At 35.0% G+C, this 22,085-nt stretch overlaps 1 protein-coding gene across 4 annotated transcripts in view; it reads left to right on the top strand.

The window, feature by feature from the left end:
• Positions 1–22,085, top strand: part of CCNYL1 (cyclin Y like 1) — a 71,484-nt gene that overhangs the window by 16,371 nt on the left and 33,028 nt on the right. For 3 of the 4 annotated variants that reach the window (XM_044670691.1, XM_044670693.1, XM_044670692.1), the window contains one exon: positions 18,508–18,582. In XM_044670691.1, coding sequence (XP_044526626.1) covers positions 18,508–18,582 — 75 coding nt within the window. Of the gene's footprint in view, positions 1–14,661; positions 14,734–18,507; positions 18,583–22,085 lie in introns of all 4 variants that reach the window. The other variant, XM_044670690.1, reaches the window with a different exon arrangement.

A 22,085-nucleotide genomic window follows, 5' to 3' on the forward strand; every position in this document is an offset into this window, starting at 1 on the left:
ATTAAGCAAACATCGTATCCTTCCCTTAAAATTAGACACTTAATACATTTTAGTGTTATTAATTTATTTGCATCAAGATTTTATATTAGGTTAGACTTCTTTGTATGAAATTGGGAATTCCTGCTGGGCTGAGATTCATTTTGTATATTCCATTTCTAGATAGATAACTCTGACTTTAAATGGGCAAAACAAGTTCTAAGGTCAGTTTAGTATAGGAGCCTGTGATTTATGACTGACTTCCTACTTCAAATTATTTAGGGTTTGTTATAGGGAGAGAAGGGAGTCTTGGCTTTTGCTTTCTTTGGTATAAGAAATTCCCTTTTTGGGTACATTACATTATTCTGTAATAGACTTAGAATATTTAAAGCAATTCTTTTTTTTTTAACCCTTCCATCTTAGAATCAATACTGTGTATTGGTTCTAAGGCAGAAGAGCGATAAAGGCTTGGCAATGTGATTTAAGTGAGTTGCCCAGGGTCATACAACTAGGAGATGTCTGAGGCCAAATTTGAATCTAGGACCTCCCATCTCTAGATCTGGCTCTCAATCCACAGAGCCACTTAGCTACCCCTAATGCAACTCTTGGAGTTCTGCCTTTTACCCATCAGACTGGCAAAAAGAGAAAATAAGTGTTGGGAGGGGCTTTGGGAAAAGGAATTCAGTAGTATAATGTTAGTTATAGCTATTAATTGGTCTATCCATTCTGGAAAGCATTTTGGAACTATGCCCCCAAAAGTTACTAAACTTTAATTCAACAATATCTATACAAGACCTATCACCCAAAGAGATCAAAGAAAGTGGAAATGGACTTGTCCTATTTATTAAAATACTGTATCAAAAAATGGTATGCCAAAAAAATCAATTAGAATTCACATCCCTTTTATTAAAAAAAAAAAAAAAAGTTGTTACTAAGACAAAGTTTTTTTTTTTTTTTTAAAAACCAATTCTTGCCCTCAAACAACTTAGTCCAGTAGGTAGTTAAAATATACACAGCAAAGCACAATAGAGAGAAGAACCCCAAAATAAGCCCGTTCTTTTTTTCCCCAACTGTATTAGCATGAAATTTTTATTTTTTTTTTCAGTTACATATAGAATGACAATTGTTTCTATATTTTAGGATTCAGATTTTCTCCTTCCTTCCCCATGGCAGTAAATAGCTGGTAAAGGTTATACCAGTACTTTCATGCAATACATATTTCCATATTGTTCTTGTTGTGATAGAACATGCATATCCAAAAAGATGTTTGTATCAGTTCCTTTTGTAGTGAACTGGAAGCTAAGGGAAGCCCCAACAATCAGAGAATAGCTAAGCAAATTATGATTTCTGAATGTAATGGAGTACCGTAATGCCTTAAAAAATTATGAAAAGGGGGGCAGCTGGGTAGCTCAGTGCATTGAGGGCCAGGCCTAGAGATGGGAGGTCCTAGGTTCAAATCCAGCCTCAGACACTTCCCAGTTGTGTGACCCTGGCCAAGTCACTTGACTCCCATTGCCCACCCTTACCACTCTTAACACCAAGGAGCCAATACACAGAAGTTAAGGGTTTAAAAAAAAAATAAAGAAAAAAAAAAGAAATTATGAAAAGGGCAATTTTGGGAAAAGAAGTATGGTTTGTATGAACTGATAAAGAAGTAAGCAGAACCAGAACAGTTTTAATAATAACAACATTAAAAAAAAGATAAGACAGTTTTGAAAGATTTAAGAACTCGTCAATGCATTGACCATGATTCCAGAGGTTAGAAGATAAAGCATGTTTCCTGACTCTTGATAGAGAGGTGATAGACTAAGCCCAGTGCAAGAATTTATTTTTCTTGATTATGCATATTTTTATAATGGGATTTGAGGTGTTTTTGTTATTTTCAATTGGGGGGAAAAGTAGGAAGGAGAAAACTGATTAATTGAAAATAAATTTAACATAATCTTAAGGTAAAATCATTTAGTCTATATTTCAGAGGCAGAACAGATTTTCCTGACTATAAGCTGGGCACTATATCTATGCAACAATATAACTATTATATGCCATGCAAGATATTCCATGAAAGTCCAGCTTAGAAGCTGCCTTGTGACATGGAAGTGACTCTGACTTCTGCCATATGGTAGTGTGTAGTATGTGCCTTGATAGGTTCTCTCAAGTTGGAAAGACACTTTATCACATGTAACCTATCTAATTTTGTTTTACTTTAATTCTTCTGATTTTCAAAAATACAATTCTGTTTCTTCAGTAACTGAAAGAATGGTTAAAAGGAGAGCAACCATTGTTTGGGCATATGAATGTAGTAGATTATTGTGGGTGCAACTAGGTAGTTCAGTGGATTGAGAGCCAGGCCTAGAGGTGGGAGGTCCTAGGTACAAATGTGACCTCAGACGTTTCCTAGCTATGTGACCCTGGGCAAGTCACTGAACTCCACTGCCTACCCTTAGAACCAATACACAATATTGATTCTAAGATGGAAAGTATGGGTTTAAAAAAAAAAGATGATTATCACATAATAATTAAATATGAGAAATTCATAGGAACATGAGATTCTTCATATGAACCATTACATAAGCAAAACCCGAAGAATAATATCCACAGTGACTACAATAGCTACAAAATGTAAGCAAAAACAACATTGCAATTAAACCAAACTCTCAATAATTATTATAACTTCTTGGTCTTGAGGAAATCTGTCTCCTTCTTCCTAGTCAAAACTTGGGTCTAAATGTTTCCTCTTTTAGGTATGGTTACTGTTTGTTTCTTTTTTTTTTTGTTTTGTTTTGCTCAATTATTTTTCTTTGTTGCAATATATCAGTTTGGGATGAGAGGCTGCCCTCTATCCAAAAAATTTATATAAAAATTAAATGCCATAATATATTTAAGAAAATTAGGAGTATGGTGCCAAAAAGACTCCAGTAGTATGGTGACAATGATGATGGCCTTGGAGTCAGGGAATCCCAGGTTTTAATACAGGCTCTAAAACATACTGCACTGTGCAAATATAGATGGGAAACTGTATCTTTAACTAACTATAGACAAGTAATACACCGTTTCTGAGTTTCCATTCCTTTATAACAGGGTCGGCAACCTTTTTGGCCATGAGAACCATAAACACCACATTTTTTAAAATGTAATTTCGTGAGAGCCGTACAGTGCTCACAGTGCGCGCTCCTGTAACAGTGCCTGAAAAAAATTTGACTTTATGGCTCCTGCAGAAAGAGCCATACGTTGCCGACCCCTGCTTTATAATTTATAATATGGGGATAACCATGCACCAAGATTGGCAAAAACCAATTGTTAAATTTTTGGTGTGAGCATCTACACATCTGAAATCGTCAACTGCTACAAATCAGGTCTAGATTTATTTTTTTGATGATCTTGATCTGCTCTGATAGTTACTATAAAAATGAGATAGTTTCAAAACTTAAGTTTTTTTTCAATTCTGAATGTACATATTATGCCATAATTATTAATATTCTTGCTGCCTGAACAGTTATTCCCAAGTGCATTTTTAAATTTTATTTTTTATTTAATTTTGAATATTTTCCCATAGTTACATGTTTCACATTCTTTCCCTCTCCCCCATACCCTGCTAACCTCCCTTAGCCAATGCACAATTCCACTGGGTTTTACATGTATCATTGATTAAGACCTAATTCCATATTATTGATAGTTGGACTAGAGTTATCGTTTAGTGTCTACATCCCCAATAATATCCCCATCATCCCATGTGATCAAGCAGTTGTTTTTCTTCTGTGTTTCTCCTCCCACAGTTCTTCCTTTGAATGTGGCTAGTTTTCTTTCTCATAAGTCCCTCAGCCTTGCTCTGGATTCTTGCATTGCTGCTAGTAGAGAAGTCCGTTATGTTCAATTGTACCACAGTGCACAAGTGCATTTTTTTTAAACCCTTAACTTCTGTGTATTGGCTCCTAGGTGAAATAGTGGTAAGGGTGGGCAATGGGGGTCAAGTGACTTGCCCAGGGTCACACAGCTGGGAAGTGTCTGAGGCTGGATTTGAACCTAGGACCTCCCATCTCTAGGCTTGACTCTCAATCCACTGAGCTACCCAGCTGCCCCCCCCAAGTGCATTTTTAATCAGCTGTAGTCATTTGTTTTAAACTAAGATCTGCTGTCATCAGTAGTCCAATGTCTTTCAGTGAGGATGTATTTTTAATTTCATAAAGTGAATTGCAAACTATTTTGGTTTTAGTTAGAATTTTCATATAATATTAGTAATCTAGTTTTTAATGATTTATAACATCAGCTATAAATCATTTTTACTGTGCTAATTGTTGATTGGGTTTTTTAAATAGTTTAAAGAAAGTTTTTTTTAATAGGCTCATAAGTGTAATGGTGAATGTTACATACAGCTTGGTTTTTTAGCACAATAAATTTGTCAGGTAGTAGCAACAACCACCCTTCTTGTCTACATCTTTTTAAAATTTTTCTCTTCTGTATGTTTTTTAAATGTTACACTGACTTTCATTTATTTTCTTTAGCACCTCCTCACTTCTCCTTTCTAGCAAATAAGTTATAGCAAAGCAAAAATTGGATATATCTGAAATGTTTGTCTCATTTTGCACCCCTATTTCAAGGCACCTCTTTGCCTAGGGGTGAGAAACAATCCATCATCTGTCTCCTGAAGTTGGGATGGTCAGTTGCACTGGTCAGAGTTCTTAGGTATTTCAAAGTTGTCTTCCTTTGCAGTGTTATAGTAGTATAAATTGTTACTAATCATTGTTTCTTCTGTACTTTGGTCCTACCTTCAATGCTATAATATTAATTTTCCACAGGTTGGAAAACACTATAAGGTTGCTAGGGAGAAGAGATAGAAAATATGACCTGGTGCTTGCTGTAGTACAGTACAAAGTGTCCCCAGCAAAGAGAATGCAAACTTATTTCTATAATCTTTCTAATATAATTTTAAGTGGCTCATAGAGTTATTATTAAAAACTTTGGCTTTTATATTTGATCCACTGTAGAATATGGAATTTATTACAACTCGGCACTTTGGCCTCAAACTTTTTTCAGTATGTAGTAGTAGTTAAAGCATAACTAAGAACAGCTTTTACTATATGAAATAAAATAATTTATGACTTGGTAAAAATGTAATTAATCTACAAGCTTCTATTAAACACCAGCTATGTGCTAGGCACTGAATATATGATTTCTCCTTCAAATCTTTCCCATATCCTTCCCTTCCTTTTCTTTACTCACATAACTGCTCCCCTGGGTTGGACCTTATGCCTGGAATGTTGTAATAGTCTAATGGTTGGTTTTCCGCTTCAAGTCTCTCCTCCTCTCCATTATTGTCTTCATTCAGATGCTGATGTCATTTGCCTACAAAGTAGGATATGGCCATGTAAACCCACCCCACCCCCAGCTCAATAAACTCCAGTGGTTTAGTTACCTCCGGGATCAAATATAAAATCCAATACTTCACAGCTTCCCTCTTTTTCTTTATATGGTCTGCCCTGAATGCCTAGAAAACTTGGACTCCTCAGCACCTCTTGGCTTTCTTCAAGATATAACTCAAGTTCCATCTTCAGTAAATGCCTTTCCTAAGTTTCTCCCCTTCTCCCAATTCTTTCCCTCTGAGATTACTGTTGGTCTACATTCTGTATATATCTTGTATGTACATGCATGTTATTTGACCATTACAGTGTTGGTTCTTTGAGGGTCTGAGTGGTATTTTAACCTTTCTAGTGCCTGGCACATAATAAACTCTTAAATGCTTTTGACTAAAATACAAAAATAACAGTCCTTTTACTCAAGAAGCTTACATTCTTCTGGGAGAAATTTGTTTATACATATACAAATAAAGGATATATACTAATAAATACAACATAGTTGGCTGGGAGGATAGGAAGACATGGGAGAATCTGAGAGACCTCTTAAAGACAAAACATTTGAGCTGAACTTTGAAAAGAGCCAGAAGTTCTTGAGGGACAGAGGTAAGGAGGAAGAATGTTTGTAGCCAGTAGGACACCTTATTCAGTGTATGGAGACAGGAGGGAAAGTTGAGCAGTTAGGTTGGAATCCAGATTGGTTTGTTATTTATCTTAGAAGTAATGGAAAACCATGGCAACTACTTGATCAGGGGAGTTGGATGGTTAGACTAGTACTTTCAGTATACCAATTGGGTTGTTGTGTTAAGAATGTATTGGAGAGGGGGATTCAAGGAAAACATTTATGTTACCAAGTGTGAATTAATGCAAAATTTTAGATTTGGAATCATAGGACTTAGGTTCAAGTGTCACTGTCTATTTCTTTGAGTAAGTCACTTTACCTCTGATAGGCCTCAGTTTTCCCATCTTTAAAAATGAGAGGACCAAACTAACCGACCTCCAAGTGCCCTTCCAGCTGTTGATTTATGATTTTTATAATACTATGTCATACTCCAAAGCAGAGAGCTAAGATTGGGAACAAAACTGACAACTAAATGATCTGGCATAATAGGGTCAAACTGGACCTAGGTAGTGCCCAGGAACTAGTGTCCAAATGAGTACCAATAAGATAAGAAACTAAGCAAGCAGTTGGCACAGCAAATGAGACACTATAACAGGAACACTTTAATGAGGCAGCTGTTTATACTCAGCCCTGATCCCCTCTGATTATTTTCTATTTTACTGCCAATCTTATAAACTTTTTCAACACACTTAACTCAAATGGGAAGTGTCTTGTGTGTTTCCTGATAGGATAGAAACTAACTCGAGGACATGTCTAATCTTGGTTCTGTTATAGTTGTTTTGAGGTAGCATATATATGTTTTTGAGGTAGTGTGTATATATATATATATGTATTACATATATATATTTTGAAGTAGCATAGACTATGTGTGAAGAACTAACTTCAGTCATATTTGGTTCAACTCCTACCTCAGATACCTGCTTTGTATACTCCCTTTTCCCCAGTCTCTTAAGCTTTCATTGGCCTAGGTAATTTTATAAGATTAAGATGTGTATCACTTGCTGATTATCATTGATAGAAGGCATATCTTTGTGATTCATCTAGGAAAGTACAGTACAGATATTCCTTCCACACTGAGACTTTCCCCATCACTGTTTTGATAATATCATGGGTCAGCATAAGAAATTAAATAGGAATTTTTGGGAAGTTTTGTAGAAGCCACAGTGACATGTCAAGGCCAGCAAACACCAAAAAAAGTTAGAAACTTAGAAATTCATAAAATGTATGTATAGTGTTATATCAATTTATTTTCTTTTAATACCATAAATTAGTTTCTTTTTTAAAGCTAAAATAAATATAAAGTTAAAGTTTGCAAAAAGAACCCAAAAACCAGGAGATAATACAGAAAGACTAGAAATGTAAAGATATCTTTAAAATTTTTATTAACTCATAAATACTGAAAACAACTCATTAAAGAAAAAAAAATTCAGACTTCTTTTGATACAAAGGGAAGACCAAAAATTTTAGCAGGATTTCCCATCTGGGATGGGGCGGGGGGGAGAGACTGTATTTTCCGTGTTCTATACCTGTATTTCCCCATCCTTATAAAGAAAGGGAGCAGATAAATTATTATTATCTTTTCTTTAAGGCCAAACTTGGATCTCAATTATATGATATTCATTTATAATGTTTTTTCTTTGCATTTGTGCTGTTGGCAGTGTAAATCTTATTTTCCTGGTTTTTCTTCACTTTGCATCAGTTATATTTCAATATTTTTAATCATGAAATCCTAATCTCAAGAAAATATCAATGTAAAAAATTTTTTAAAGAAAATGCCAAATTTTAAAGAAATAAGTTCTGGAACAATGAAAGCTTAAAATAAAAAATCCTTTTTCAGAAATATTTTGAAATCAATTTGGTGGCAATCTTCTCTTACTAATAGGTAATGAAAGTGGGTATGGTAGCTATTTGTTACTATTGGTTTATTCACTTGGAGAAAAAAAATTTTATGTAGAGCAGAGTGATGATTTTATAATTTGATGGGTTAAATATACATTATGTTAGAATACTAGTATTGCAAATGATAGTGATATCAATTGTTAGCAGAAGAAAATACAAATGTTAGTATGGGAAATATTTGGGTATTAGAACTCTTTAGAGTTAGAATTAGAATTAGAATAAGTTCATACGCATAAAGTTGATTCTGTCAGAAAGAAAATGAAATTAGGTCTCAAGTCATCTGTACTCATTAAAAAGTAAACCTTAGGGGAAGCTAGGTGGCTCAGTGAATTGAGAGCCAGACCTAGAGACAGGAGGTCCTAGATTCAAATTTGATCTCAGACACTTCCTAGCTGTGTGATCCTGGTCAAGTCACTTAACCCCCATTGTCCAGCCCACTGATGAGCACCTTTTGTGCTTGGTGTGTCAAAATTCGACAAAAAAAGAGCAGAATTTGGGTGGTGTGTCACTTTGAGAAGAAAAACAATAATTTCACAATATTTATAGTTTAAATAACAAAAATGTATAATTGTAATATATAACTATTTAATAAACCAAAAACTAATTATTTAACTTACCTGACTTCTTTGTTCATCTGTCAGTCAGGTTCTTTTGTTGGTCTTGATATTATTTAACTTGTGTGGGGTGCAGTGAACTAAGGTAAGTGAGGGGGAGGGGGAATTCTTTAACTAACCTGTCTATTAGTGACTTTTTTGTTGCTGAATTTCATTGGCTAATGAAAATTCAACTACACTACAGCATGTTTCATCCTCAGCATGCAGCCCCATACTTCTGTATGTGACCACATATCATCAAAAATGGCTATGCATGTTGTGACATAGGTTTGCCATCAGGAGTCTAGCCCTTACCACTCTTCCATCTTAGATTGATTCCATTGATTCTAAGATGGAAGGTAAGAGTTTAATTAAAAAAAAAAAAAAGTAAACTTTATGTAGCTATCGACCTTGAAATAATTTGCTTTTTTTCCCATTTGGCAAAGTTAGAAGATTAAGGAATCTTGAATTGATCTTGCCTTTTTGTTATTTGCAAGCTTAGATGTGCTATAGTATATTATTATTTTCATATAATAAATCACATGTGACTGAAATTCTGCATAGCAAAGTTTTTGTTATTCTGATATCAAATATCTTCTTTTTTTTCTTGTTTTAATACCTTGAAGTCTTGTGATTGATTATTTTGGTTTATTCCAGTGTTCAAGGGAATCTCTTGAGTAAATTTTTACTACTTCTCTTCTAAACTATTCCAGTTCTTTCCTCAAGAGCTTTTTTTTAAATCTCTTAATTTTTTCCTAAGTATTGATGTTGTCCTTATAAAAAATTCCTTATTTTTCTTTATCTCTCAGCTTGGAGTTGCTATGGTAGTTCTAATCCTCCAAACTTCTAGATTTGCAACAAGTTTTGATATTGGTGGATATTGTCTTTGATTTTTCTTAACTTTCTGATTTGGAGGTTTGTATAAGGGCCAGGTTCGGTGCTCCTTTCTGTGCTTTCGGGGAGGGGTGGTTAGCTCTGATTAGTTCTGATTTTTCATGCCTTAGAACTCTGCTTCTTTTTCTGTCAGATTAAACCAACTGTATCTTCAGAGCCCTCTCTAGTTTCTCAAGACTGATCTCTTGCTCCACTCTCCAAAACTCCTACCCTCCTAGGGCTTTCTCAGGGGAGTCCTCCATTTTTGATTCCTTTAGACACAGAGCTTAGCAGGCTACGTGTTTCCTGACTTGGTTGGAGCTGGCTAAAATCTGTTCCCAGAAGCTGCCAGGCTTCTATTTGACCTCCTGTATAGTTCTGGAGTGGAAGAAGTCATTGTAGTTTTCCATTGGATTTCTTGATCATTATTCAGTCTAGTATAAAAACTTCAGAATTTTGCTAGAGTGAGAGTTGAGTGGTCTGCTTCCCCTTTCTGGAAGCAAGCTCCTTGAAATTCTTTTCTTAACCAATGAAAGCTATTGGGTCTTCAATAAACAAGATCTGCTTTGATGAGAAAGTACATCCTGATTCTATGTAGTAGTTGTCTTACGTTGGAGGTCTTTAGTATTTGTGATTTGGTAGAAATTAAATACTTGTTTTATGTATATCTGACTAGACCAGGTTTCTAAGCCTTCATTGAATTGCTTCCAATTAAATATTCTTTTTTACTTATTTGGAATGTCACATCTTTAGCCTGTTTTTGAGAATTGCTAATTGAGCTGGTGTCAATCCAATTTTATTTGCCAGACATCTATTAATCAATGTTTATTTTATTAGACCTGTCCTTTTAGATCATCCCCTTAGTATCTTTTAAACATATTTAATCCTGAGTGGTCTTATGGGCTTCATCTTTTCCATATGACCTGATAGTTGACATGGATAGCAAGTACTGTAATTTTTTACTCTAAATATGTAATCACATACTGTTGAGTACTCCTAGGTAGCACTGTTCCTTAGAGGGATATAAGGAGCTGCACACTCTTACTTCCTCAGTGAGTAGATTTGGACTGGTAGCGTTTCAGATGACGTGTTGTTGCGGACAGCTGCTATAAGGGGTCTGTTTTCAGCTGAAGTCAGGTCCAGATCTCTGGGGAACTTATGGTAGGCTGAAATAATTCTAGGGTCACCCAAGGATTCAGTCGGTTTTGAGAGTCCTGACCTAAATGAAATGTAAGACTTTTTCTTTCATATATCCTTTCCTTAGGTACCTAAATAATGGAAGAACTATATAATGCCATTTATTCCATGTTAATCCCCTTCATATACATCTGCTACTTTCCAGTTATGGCCTTGATTCCTGGAATACGTGCTCTACTCACCTTGACTTCTCAAAATCCTTTATTTCCTTCAATGTTTAATTCAGGTACCATCCCTTTGGAAAGCTTAGCCTTTTATCAGTGATGCTAGCCTTTTAGAGCAACGGTCGGCAACTTATGGCCCTTTTGAGGGCCAGATATGGCTCTTTCTGCAGGAGCCATAAAGTCAGTTTTTTTTTCAGACGCTGTTACAGGAGCGCGCACTGTGAGCACTGTACGGCTCTCACGAGATTACATTTTAAAAAATGTGTTTATGGCTCTCACAGTCAAAAAGGTTGCCAACCCCTGCTTTAGAGCCTGAGTGTCCAAACTGCAGCCCTCACGCTGCATGTGAGTCCCCTACCTGAGACAGGGAAGGGAGAAAGCTCCCACTTTGGGCTGTAGGGCAGAGGGGCAAGTGAAGTGAGAAGTGTTCTCTGGCATGGGTGGAGAGGATTGGGGAGTGGCCTCCTCCAGCACACATGCCATGGCTTCACCAACAAGGTGCTATATGATTTTCTCCTTGGTGTTTTTATTGATTGTTGGTTTATTTTGGTGCTCCTTCACTCCCTCTGTTCTTCCCTTTCTCCATCCCCTTCCAAAAGAGCTTGTTTATTATTCTTTCTTCCTTTCCCACTTTAGAAATAAACTCCCTGAAGCCAGGTACTGTTTTTTAATTTGTCTTTGTATCCCTGTCTGTGCCCTTCACATATTGGGTATTCATGTCTCAGATTGAATTTGATGATCTTAACTTTCAAGTTCTGCATATTGATATGACTTGACCAGGATTTTTTTTTTTTTAAGAGCAAAGCCTGAGATTCCTAAGAAACTAACTCTTACTAGAGTGTTAGTGTAACTATGCTGACTATGTATTGATATTCCTATGGTACAAATTTCTGATGACATCTGTTTTTTGTTAAAGCCTAACACTTGAGAGTCCAGCAAGTTGTTTATAGCTTTTTATGTGCTAAGGCAGTCTCTTGATGGATATATGTGGGCATCTTTAAATGCTTGACATATGTTTCAAGGCGGGGAGGCTTTAAGTTTTATTTTTATTTTCACATTTTTAATGGGTTTCTCAGTATGTTTGAGGTCAAACTAGGAGTATGCTCCTGCTTCCAGTCCTACCTTCACCTAATTTATTGCCTCAGTCCATCAATTACCTTTTATGAACTTGTTTATATTTTTTAATCTCTTCTACTCCTGGGATTAGTGAGTCTTCTAAGTTTATTACTTATATTTTGTAAAGTGTAACATTTTAAAATTTTTCCCAAAATTAGCCTCTTTTCCAAACGATATCTTCTAATAGTTCAAATTTTAATGAACAAGGTATTGTTCAATTCATGTTTTTATATTAATAGAGCTAGTCCTAAACGTAGTCTCTTAACATATAGTGTATACTTATCATTGCCTTCTCTGGTTCTTTTTCTTATTTTCATTTGATTTTTTAAAAAGTTTTTATTGAGGGGGCAGTTGGGTGACTCAGGGATTGAGTGTCAGGCCCAGAGATGGTTGGTCCTGGGTTCAAATTTGGCCTCAGACACTTCCTAGCTGTGTGACCCCGGGCAAGTCATTTAACCATCATTGCTTATCCCTTACCACACAGTATTGACTCTAAGATGGAAGGTAGGGGTTTAAAAAAAAGTTTTTTATTGGTATATTTTATTTTTACATTGCTTATGCCCCTGTATTCCTTCCTACCTCCCAGAGAGCTTTCCTTATAATGAAGAATTTTCTTTAAAGAGGAAGAAGAGAAAAAAATCAACGAAATCAGTCAACATATTTTTTGAAATGACATATGCAGTCTTCCACAACTGTGGACTCCAGTTTCCACAGTTGGAGAAAGTTCTGAATCTTCCATTTCTGTTATGTTGAACTTGAAATTTAGCAATCAAAAGTGCACAGGGTATTATTTTAAGTGAAGATTTAGATGCAACATGGTTTTGTACAAAGTTAGAATGATAGCCTCCAGGTTTCAGTAGAATTTCAAATAATGACCTTAATTTTTAAAGTGCTTTTAAAAAACTGCATTATCATTTTATTATCTACTTATTCTAGATCCCTTTTCTAGAAATGTGCATTCTGTTATATCCTTGGGTCAACTTTTTTTTTTAATCTTTACCTTCCATCTTAGAATCAATACAATGTGGGTTAAGTGACTTGCCCAGACTCAAAACAACTAGGAAGTGTTTAAGGCCAGATTTGAACCTAGGACCTCCTGTCTCTGGGCCTGACTCAATCTACTGAGCCATCCAGCTATCCCTTAAGCATCTTTTTTTTTTTTTAAGTCAAATTTACAATTAAGCTTTATCAGAATCTCTGAATTGAGATTTGTAATCCCTACATGTAGAACAAGAATCTCCTTTACAAAAATACTTGGTACATGGCCCTCTACTCTACTTGAAGAGTAGCCCCAGTAAAGGAGGAAAATCTTTACTTCCCAAAACAGCCCATTCCATATTTTGAATGGCTCAAATTGTTAGGTTTCTCCTTATTTCAGTACTAAATCTGCTTCTGCAGTTCCCCCATCCTCCACCCCCTTCCTTGTAGGTCTGCCTTTTGAGGGAAATCAGAATGAGTCTAATTTTGACACTTAGCTACCTTACTTGCCTTGCTGTGGACAATCTGCCTTATCAGTAGACTTCTGAATTGTGATGCTCAGAACTAAACAAAAGATTCCAAATGTGGTCTGTACTAGGACAGAGCATAGTGGATATTTTGCCTTTCCTGATGCAGCTTTGTATAGCTCTAGCTTTGGATAAATAACTACATCTTTTTTTTCCTGACAATACAGAATACAGTATAGATGGTTGGTATCTTCTAGTTTTAGTTGCCTGGGCATATACCAGGAGCTTGATTGAATTTCCCATAGCCATAGAGATAGTATGTGTCAGAGAAAACCCCCTCCCCCTCGTCTTTTTTTTTTTTTTTTTTTTTTTTTACATCAAGGTTGACTATCTGCTCTGCTGTAAATATACATTTTCTGTAGTTTTAAATCAGAAGAATATACTTGTGTTTCATTTGCTATTCTATAAAAATCCCTCTTTATTTAATGTGTCATTCTGTATGATAGTAAAAACATCCTAGTTGCTTTAGTTTATTGTATTTACCATCTATTTAGCCATTTCTGGTCATTAAGTATTTAAGTTGTGTTTAGTCTTTTATTTTGTTGCTTTTAGGCATAGTACCAATATAAACATTTTCAAATAATTAGCTTTTTTTCTTATTTTATTTCCTTGGGATGTATTTCCTAGACAACTTGGTTCAGTGAATTGATAGAATGTTGACTTAGGAGATCCTGGGGCTAGTCACTTAATCTCTCAGTGCCCTCTCCATTTTTTTAACACTATGTTGCAAAGCAGTGGCCAATCTGTATTGCTAGAATTAAAAGGTGAGAATTCTGAGAATTCTGTACACTGATGAAATCACAATCTGATGGAATCTAATTTCAAAAAAGATCCAAAAATGATTCCTTATTGTAGATATATGGGTTCACAATTTTATAACCAATTGTACAGCTTTTTTGACTTCATTACTCTCCAAAAAAGATTATGCTATTCGCATTGCTGAGCAGTCTTTCAGATTGTTCTGCTTTGATAACTTGTACTATTCTAATGTTCTAAAAATCCACAGGGAAAAGACAAACCTGACTTTGTCTTGAAGGCAGTGTATTGTGGAGGAAATAAAACTGAACTGGAACCCAGGTTGATGTGTGTTCTACTCCTGTTTCTGCCATCATGAGCTCTATAGCCTTAGGCAAACCCCTTTATCTTTCTCAGTCTCTTTCCTTATATCCCAAATAAAAATATTGGACTAAATGCTGTGTAAGTAATGGACTTGACAATGAAAATTAACCATATGCTTCTAAGTTACCAACCTCTAGTATTTTCGTGTGTATATACACATATACATACATAAAATATATTTACTTTTTTTTTTTTTTTGCCTAACTGCATGTCAAGGTCCACATTAATATTTTCCTGTTACTTTTTTAGTCACTCTTAAAGCTTCAAGAAATCTACCTGTTGTTGGTCTCAGTCAGTTTGATATTTCATTACCTGGAATAGGTAAGGTCCACTGTCTAATAGAATTTTTTTTTTTAGAAATAGAGACTAGACTTGCGATTTCACTGGTATAAATAAGAAAAGTTAAAACTTTAAGGTACAAAAATGCTGGCTTATATTCATAGAATTTCCCAACCAAGGAGTTCCCTATACCAAAACATTTAAAGGGACCCAGTTTGCTTCAAGAGCCCTACTCTTGATTAAATTCTACAATCAAAGAAATACCCATTTATCCTTGTCAGTCAGTAAAAACACTTACTATGTGCCAGGCACTGTGCTAAGTGCTAGAGATATAAAGAAAAGGCAGAAGATGTCTTCAAGAAGTTCACAGTAAAATGGTAAAAGGTGAGGGTGGGGAGAAGGCACTTAAATTAAGAGACTGAGACTTTTTTGCCTATAGAAAATTGGGTTTTACCTGGCACTGGAAGGAAGCCAGGGAATTGAGGAGGGAAAGCATTCCAAGCCTAGGGGACAACCAGAGAAAAAGTCCGTAATTAAGAGGTGGGGGTTTCTTGTGAAAAACATCAAGGAAGCCAGGTGTCACTGATTTGAAGAGTACACAGCAGGGAGTAACTTTTTTAAAAGGTGGGGGAAGGACTGAGTTGTAAAGGACTTTGAAGACCAAACAGAGAATTTTGTATTTGACCTTAAAAGTAATAGGTAGTAACTAGAGTTTATTGAGTTGTGGGGTGGTTTGGAGACAGGAGGACTTACTTGATTGGACCTGGGCCTTAGGAACATCACTTTGGCTTCTGAATGGAGTATAGAGAAGTGGGAGAGACTTGTGGCATACAGACCAAACAGCCTATCTCTCAACAAAGTGGTATATAAGTATGAGGAGATATGGCCCTGCACAAGGAAAGTGGCAGTATCAGAGGGGGAGACTGATGTTATATCAAATGTTTTCACAGAGAATACTCCACTAATAAGATGAAATTGAAAAGCAACAGGTTGGTGGGGAGGACTTGTAGTGAGGACTTGAAGATGATGCCTAGATTTTGAGTCTGGGTGACTGGGAGCATGGTAGTACCCTGAACAGTAATAGGGAAGGTTAGGAAGAGAGGGGAGAGATTGAGGGAAAGATAATGGGTTCAATTTTTGGACTTGTTAAGTTTAAGATGTCTATTGGATAATCGGTTCAAGAGTAAGGGAAAGGAAGAAGTTGGAGTTACTAGTAAGGAAGAGTAAGAGAGGAAATGGAAGCATCTCTTTAGAAGGCCTCCTCTAGGGATTTAGCCACAAAGGGCAGAAGGAATTCGGGTGGTAATTAGCAAAGATGGAAGGGAAGATTAAATGAGCATGGGCATATTTATAGGCTGTAGGAATAAGCCATTAGCCTGGGGAGAATGAAGATAAACAAGAAAGTACAAATAATAGAAGGGACAATCTGCTGGAGGAGATGGGATGGGATGAGATTGCTTATGCCAGATAGAAGGGATTTATTTGACTTGTCTAGGAGTAGGGCTCTCTTCTTGTGAGATGGGTGAAGAGAAGAGAAGGGAATGGCAGAAGGCATTTTAGTGATATGGGGAGAAGAGGGAACTCTCAGCAAATGACCTCAGTTTTCCTTTGTTTCCTAATTCCTATTTTATCCCTGAAATATATTCTCAGTCATATGATGCCTCAACTTCCATAAGACTAGTTCTAAAATTACATGTTCTTTCCTTGTTTAACTTACATTCTTTTATATTGCTAATAATTATTTCAACTTATATAGCAGTTCAAAAATTTACAAAGTATTTTTGTGGTTTCTTTAAAAATTCTTAAATATGACATTTTTTAAGAAATTTTGTTGGCTTTCTCACAGTAATTGGTTTGTATTCAAGGATCATAACCTTTATTAAAGATTACACAAGCTTGTTTATGGAAAGTGAGACTTGTATATCTGAGTTACTTTGGGACCTTTTGGTTATAATTATGTCTTCATTCCTTGAGCCATCATTCTTAGGCTATCTCTTCTGTGCCTGATACTTTATGAAGTTTTGTGGAAGATACAGAATATTATGTTAATCTGTCCTAAAGGAAATTTAAACTGTAAAATGTAACATTTTATGAAATATTAAATATTAATACAACATACATACCTCAAGTCAGCCTATGGTTTAAGTGATGCAGACAGCAAATTTTAAAAGGCTTATAAGCTCATAACCTTTTAGTGCAGCGATCATTCTCAATGACTAAAGGATACATTTTTGATCTGTAGCATCATTCTCTTGTGCTTGAGTTTCTTGAAAACTTGAGTATCTTGTCATCCATTCTCTGTCATCTATTTCTAGTTCATCAGTCATACCTAGCAAATTTAACTATTTGATCTACTGCCTTTTACTTTTCTGCTTTAAATGACAGTATTAAAATGAAATCGCCCTAATATCTTTTTTCAGTAAAAAAAAAAAAGCAAAATCATTTAGTTTTTAATCTCCTGTTTATTCATGAATATACCTGCCCTTCTATACCATGATCAAGTAGTCCTACTGATTTTCTAGCTTTGCTTCCTCTTTTTTGTACCACTTAAAGGACTTCACATTACTAACATATTTTGAAGTCTCTTGCAAACTGCACCATATTGGGGATGAAAGACATGACTCTTAACATATTTCTAGTTTCTACTTGGTCATTTTTTTAAAAAACTTTACAGAATTTTTGAAAGATACTTCTAAACCTCCCCTCCCACTTCTGTTTGATTTTTACCCATGTAACCTTAAAGTGACTACATGATGTATTTTTAGTCTGGATTAACCAGAATATTTTTATTCCTTAGATAGCTAGGTGGTGCAGTAGATAGAGCACCGAGGCCTGGAATCAGAAAGATTTGAGTTCAAATTTGGCTTCAGACACTTACTTATTTTGTGACCCAGGGCAAGTCATTTAATACTTATTTGCCTTGTGGGAACATACTGGAGAAGGTATGGAAATCTTTGCCAAGAAAATCCTATAGACAAAGTCTATAAGGTCACATAGTGTGCTACTCAATTGAATGACTAAACAACAACATCAAAATTAACATATGTTAGGAAGAAAAGAATAAAGGAAAAAGCAAAAAACCAGGAATTAGGAGACTAATGTTGGTGCCTTAGCTTCATCACATTATATGAAAGTGAGCAAGTCATCTAACTTCTGTGAGCCTTTTCCTTTCCTTAACTACACAATCAATGCCTACCCCACAAGGATATTGTACATGTCAAATGTAAAGTTCTTTCTAAAATGTTCTTAGAAATCTCTAGAGTTCTCAGGGCTACATGCTTTTTAAACTTTTCAATTATTTATTAAAAATCTTCTAGTTGTTTATTTTTTTGTTTTGTTATGAAATAACTTGCTGGGAGTGATTTTCCTCTTGTCATAGTGGCCAATTTTATGATGATCAGTATTACTTAATATATTGGCCTTACATGTAAAAATATTCTGCCCATTTCCCAGTAGGTAATTATATTTGCATTGTTATTTATTGCCTGACTTAATTTTGAAGTTTTCCCAATCATATATATTTTTAGTTCAATCTTATAGTCTGGGTAGGTTGTCTTTTCCATATCCCCATTATCCTATTTTTTATTAGCATTCTTACACATAAAGGTTCCATAGCATTTCTTTTTTTTCTGATAGGATTTTTTTTTGGATTGGATGGATTTCCTTCATAATATAGGCCTTTTACCTTTACTGGGGAAGGGGTGAGTGACTTAAAAAAACAAACAGCAGAGCAGTACACCTAAAAAGACTTTTACAGATATAAAAAAATTTTTACTAAACTGTTTCATATTTTTTCCTTCTCTCTTTCCTCAACAGATTTAGCCATGGAATCCAACCCATCTGACCATCCTAGAGCAAGCACAATATTTTTGAGCAAATCCCAGACTGATGGTAAGATGATATCCATTTTCTTTTCTGAGGAGACTTTTGAGACCTTGCTTTTTTATGGGTTGCTTCTCTTTGGCTCGGAATTATATACCATGTGTCCAAGATCATGGATTAATGTCTAAAGAACTTTCATGATAACACTAATAATGTATATGTTTTTATTTTGTTTGCCCCTTTATTAATGTACACAGTGCTCTACATTTTATAGATGCATATTTTAGGTAGGTATCTAGTCCAATTGCATAACCTTACAAGTAAGGAAAATGAGACCCAGAAAGGGAAGAAGTGATTTGTCCAGTGTTACACAGACAGTAAGTAAGCATTAGACCCACCCTGGGATCCTCTGATTCTGAATCTTGTTCTTTGGCCTCTACTAATCGGGACCTTGAGTAAAAGTCCATTTCTACTGACCATTTCACAATGCCAATCTGCTCCATAAGGCAAACTAGTTTTTAAGATAGCCATAATTAAGGATAGCCATACTATAGCTGTAAAGCTAGAGGAGAGCCAATCTGACCAATTCACGTGAGAAGTAAACTCATGATTTGGGCCTCATTTAAGCATCATGCTGTGATCAGCTGAGTTACCCATTGCCTAGCATGCATTATGACCTCTTGGGAATTTAAAGCATTTAGTGTTCCATTGTCCCTAGCATAATTCAATAGAGTTATATGCCAATTGCTTGCGGAAAACATCACCACTTATTTATACAAATATTGTATAAATGTAATCTTTTAATACTATTTATTTTAAACTTTGTTTTAAAAAATGAAGGTAATCATATTTTTTTTTTTAAATAGAGTAATATGCCTAGTGTTTCATGGGTGCTTTGTAAAGAAATTTTCCAGGTGGGATGATGGGGCAGCAGTAATAGCTGAATGCAAACATAGGCTCATATGTCAGATATGCTGATATGGTTGCCCTTCTATCTTTATCACTAATCAATCCCTCCTTGGATTTTCCCAGTTCTCCTGGCCTTTCTTTAATAAAACTGAGAAATATCACAATTTTTTAAAAATGCTTTGTGAAATAAGGGGGAAAGTAATGTAAGGTAGAATAATTTGATAAGCTATACATAGGTGGGAAGCTGTCTTTGGCTGTGTCTCCTAAACCTATTTCTGGTCTCCCACCAATTCTAGTTTAGGACAGTGGCTTGGCATGTGTCCAAAAGGTAGATTAAATATCATTCCTCCTTCAAGATGAAGCTAATCTCTACAATAACCAGTATTTCAGCCTAATTATTCTATGTGCTTTAAAATTGGCTGCACCAGTGTAATGACCCAGTGCTAGTCTTTATCATGGTTCCCTTAATCAAATATTAATTGATTGTAAATGCAGGTCCTCTAAAACAATACCTTTGTTTATCTCAGCAAGCTAGCTTTATTTAGGCTGTTAAAGCTATTGTCTCTTCTGCTATGTGATAGAAATGAGAAATGCAGAATTTTCTGTTAATTTGTCTAACATTTGTTTGCTTTCCCTAAAATTAATTCCTAGGGTTTTTTAGATTATTGCCTCTGTGAACAAGTTGGCTAGCATGTTTTCCTTGTATGTTTAAAGGCAGATAACTTGTTTTCTTTTTAATACTATCTAGTTGGGTAGCATGTAAAACAATTTGCAAAAATAGAAACATAATGTATCCTACCATATTCTTTCTAACATAAATATGATCTTGATACCTAAACCAGGGAGACAGAAAATAGAAAGTAAAAACCAATACCCCTAATGAATATTGACACAAAAATTTTTAAATAGAATATTAGCAAAGAGCCACTACATGCCAAAATGGTTTTGTCTATAAGTAGTTCGGATTTATATTTACCTTAATAATAAAAATAATTTAAAAATAATTATATCAGATTTTTTAAAAGCCATTGACAAAAAATTCTATCTTATTTCCATTAGAAAAAAAAATTCTAAAGCATAAGTGTCGAAGGGTTCCCCAGAAACTCTCAAACTTCCTGTGAGGTTAGAACCATATTAAAATGTAAAATGTTCAAGGACCCTTCATGAAAACTGATAATCATGCATAATAGAGAACACCATTGTTTAATAAATATTTCTTATATGAACATACCTAAGCACATTACGACTTAGGCTCATCAGAGCCATCAACATCACTACTCTTGTACTTTGGGGCCATTACTAATAACTAAATATCAATAATGGAATAAAGAGAGGCACTATTAAGTGATCATAACATGTTACAAGTGAAAAAGTACCCAGGACAGACAGGTGTGGAAACTAATGTTTAGTACAATAATGTAATATGACCCACAATAATAGTTGTCAGAATGAGAATGAGCATAATTGAGCAAACTACTATGAGACATTAAAGGAAAAGAAACAAATTTAATTAAAATTAACATTTTTTATTTTACATACTTTTCTGCCTTTATTTTTAAATTGTCAATCACATATACCTGAATTTGAGTGCATCAAGTTCTCATAAAATGAGTATTCACCCTGCCAGGGATCAATTTTCATTGAGTTTGTCACCACCATTCAAATGCTTAACAGTATATGGACCTTTCCTTAATATGGCAAACGGTATCTTATCTAAAACCAAAAATCAAACTAGAGGTCTTTCCAATAAGATCAGGAGTAAAACAAGAATGTCCATTATCCCCACTATTATTTGATATATAATGCTAGAGGGACAGCTAGGTAGTTTAATGGATAGAGAGCCAGATCTGGAGATGGGAGATTCTGGATCTGGCCTTAGACATTTCCTAGCTGTGTGACCCTGAGCAAGTCACTTAACCCCAATTGTCTCATAATCATATGATAATCATATAATCATAGAAACTGTGATTATAGCTGCTCTTAGGTAGTCTAAGTTGGTATAATGAAAATGACAGTACTACCTAAATTAGTTTACTTTCTCACTGCCATACAAATCAAACTATCAAAAGTTTATCTTGTAGAGCTGAAATTTAACTGGAGGAAATAAATGAAAATAAATGGAAAAGATAGAGAATCTAGCAGTATCTGATCTCACAACATATTACAAAGCAAACAAAAGACTTTGATATTAGTTAAAAAGTAGAAAATTGATTCAGTGTAATACATTCAGTATACAAGAGAAAGAAAGGAAGCTAATATCCCAGGGCTCAATAAGCCCAAAAGCCAATAGGACTACAGTGAAGTACTCATTCTTAGACAAAAGCTGCTCAGACAAGTAGAAAGCAGGCTATTCAAACTTAGTTACAGGATATGCTTCAAGTGAATATCTTACTTAAAAGGTGACGTCTATGGTTAGAGGAATAGTTTATGAGAGATCACAGAAGATAAAATATGCAATTTAGGTTGTATAAAATTTAAAACTTTTTACAGAAATAAAACCAATGCAGTTAAAATTAGAAGGTAAACAACTAGGAAAAAAGTTTATCAGATAAAGGTATTATTTCCAAGATACACAGAGTATCCCAAAAGTCTTAGGGGAATACAAAGCTTATTGAAGTTTAAAATAGCACTTAAGGCTTTTGGAACCCCCTGTTTAGGAATTT

The sequence above is a fragment of the Gracilinanus agilis genome, chromosome 3 (genome assembly GCF_016433145.1).
Source record: "Gracilinanus agilis isolate LMUSP501 chromosome 3, AgileGrace, whole genome shotgun sequence".
NCBI lineage: Eukaryota > Metazoa > Chordata > Mammalia > Didelphimorphia > Didelphidae > Gracilinanus > Gracilinanus agilis.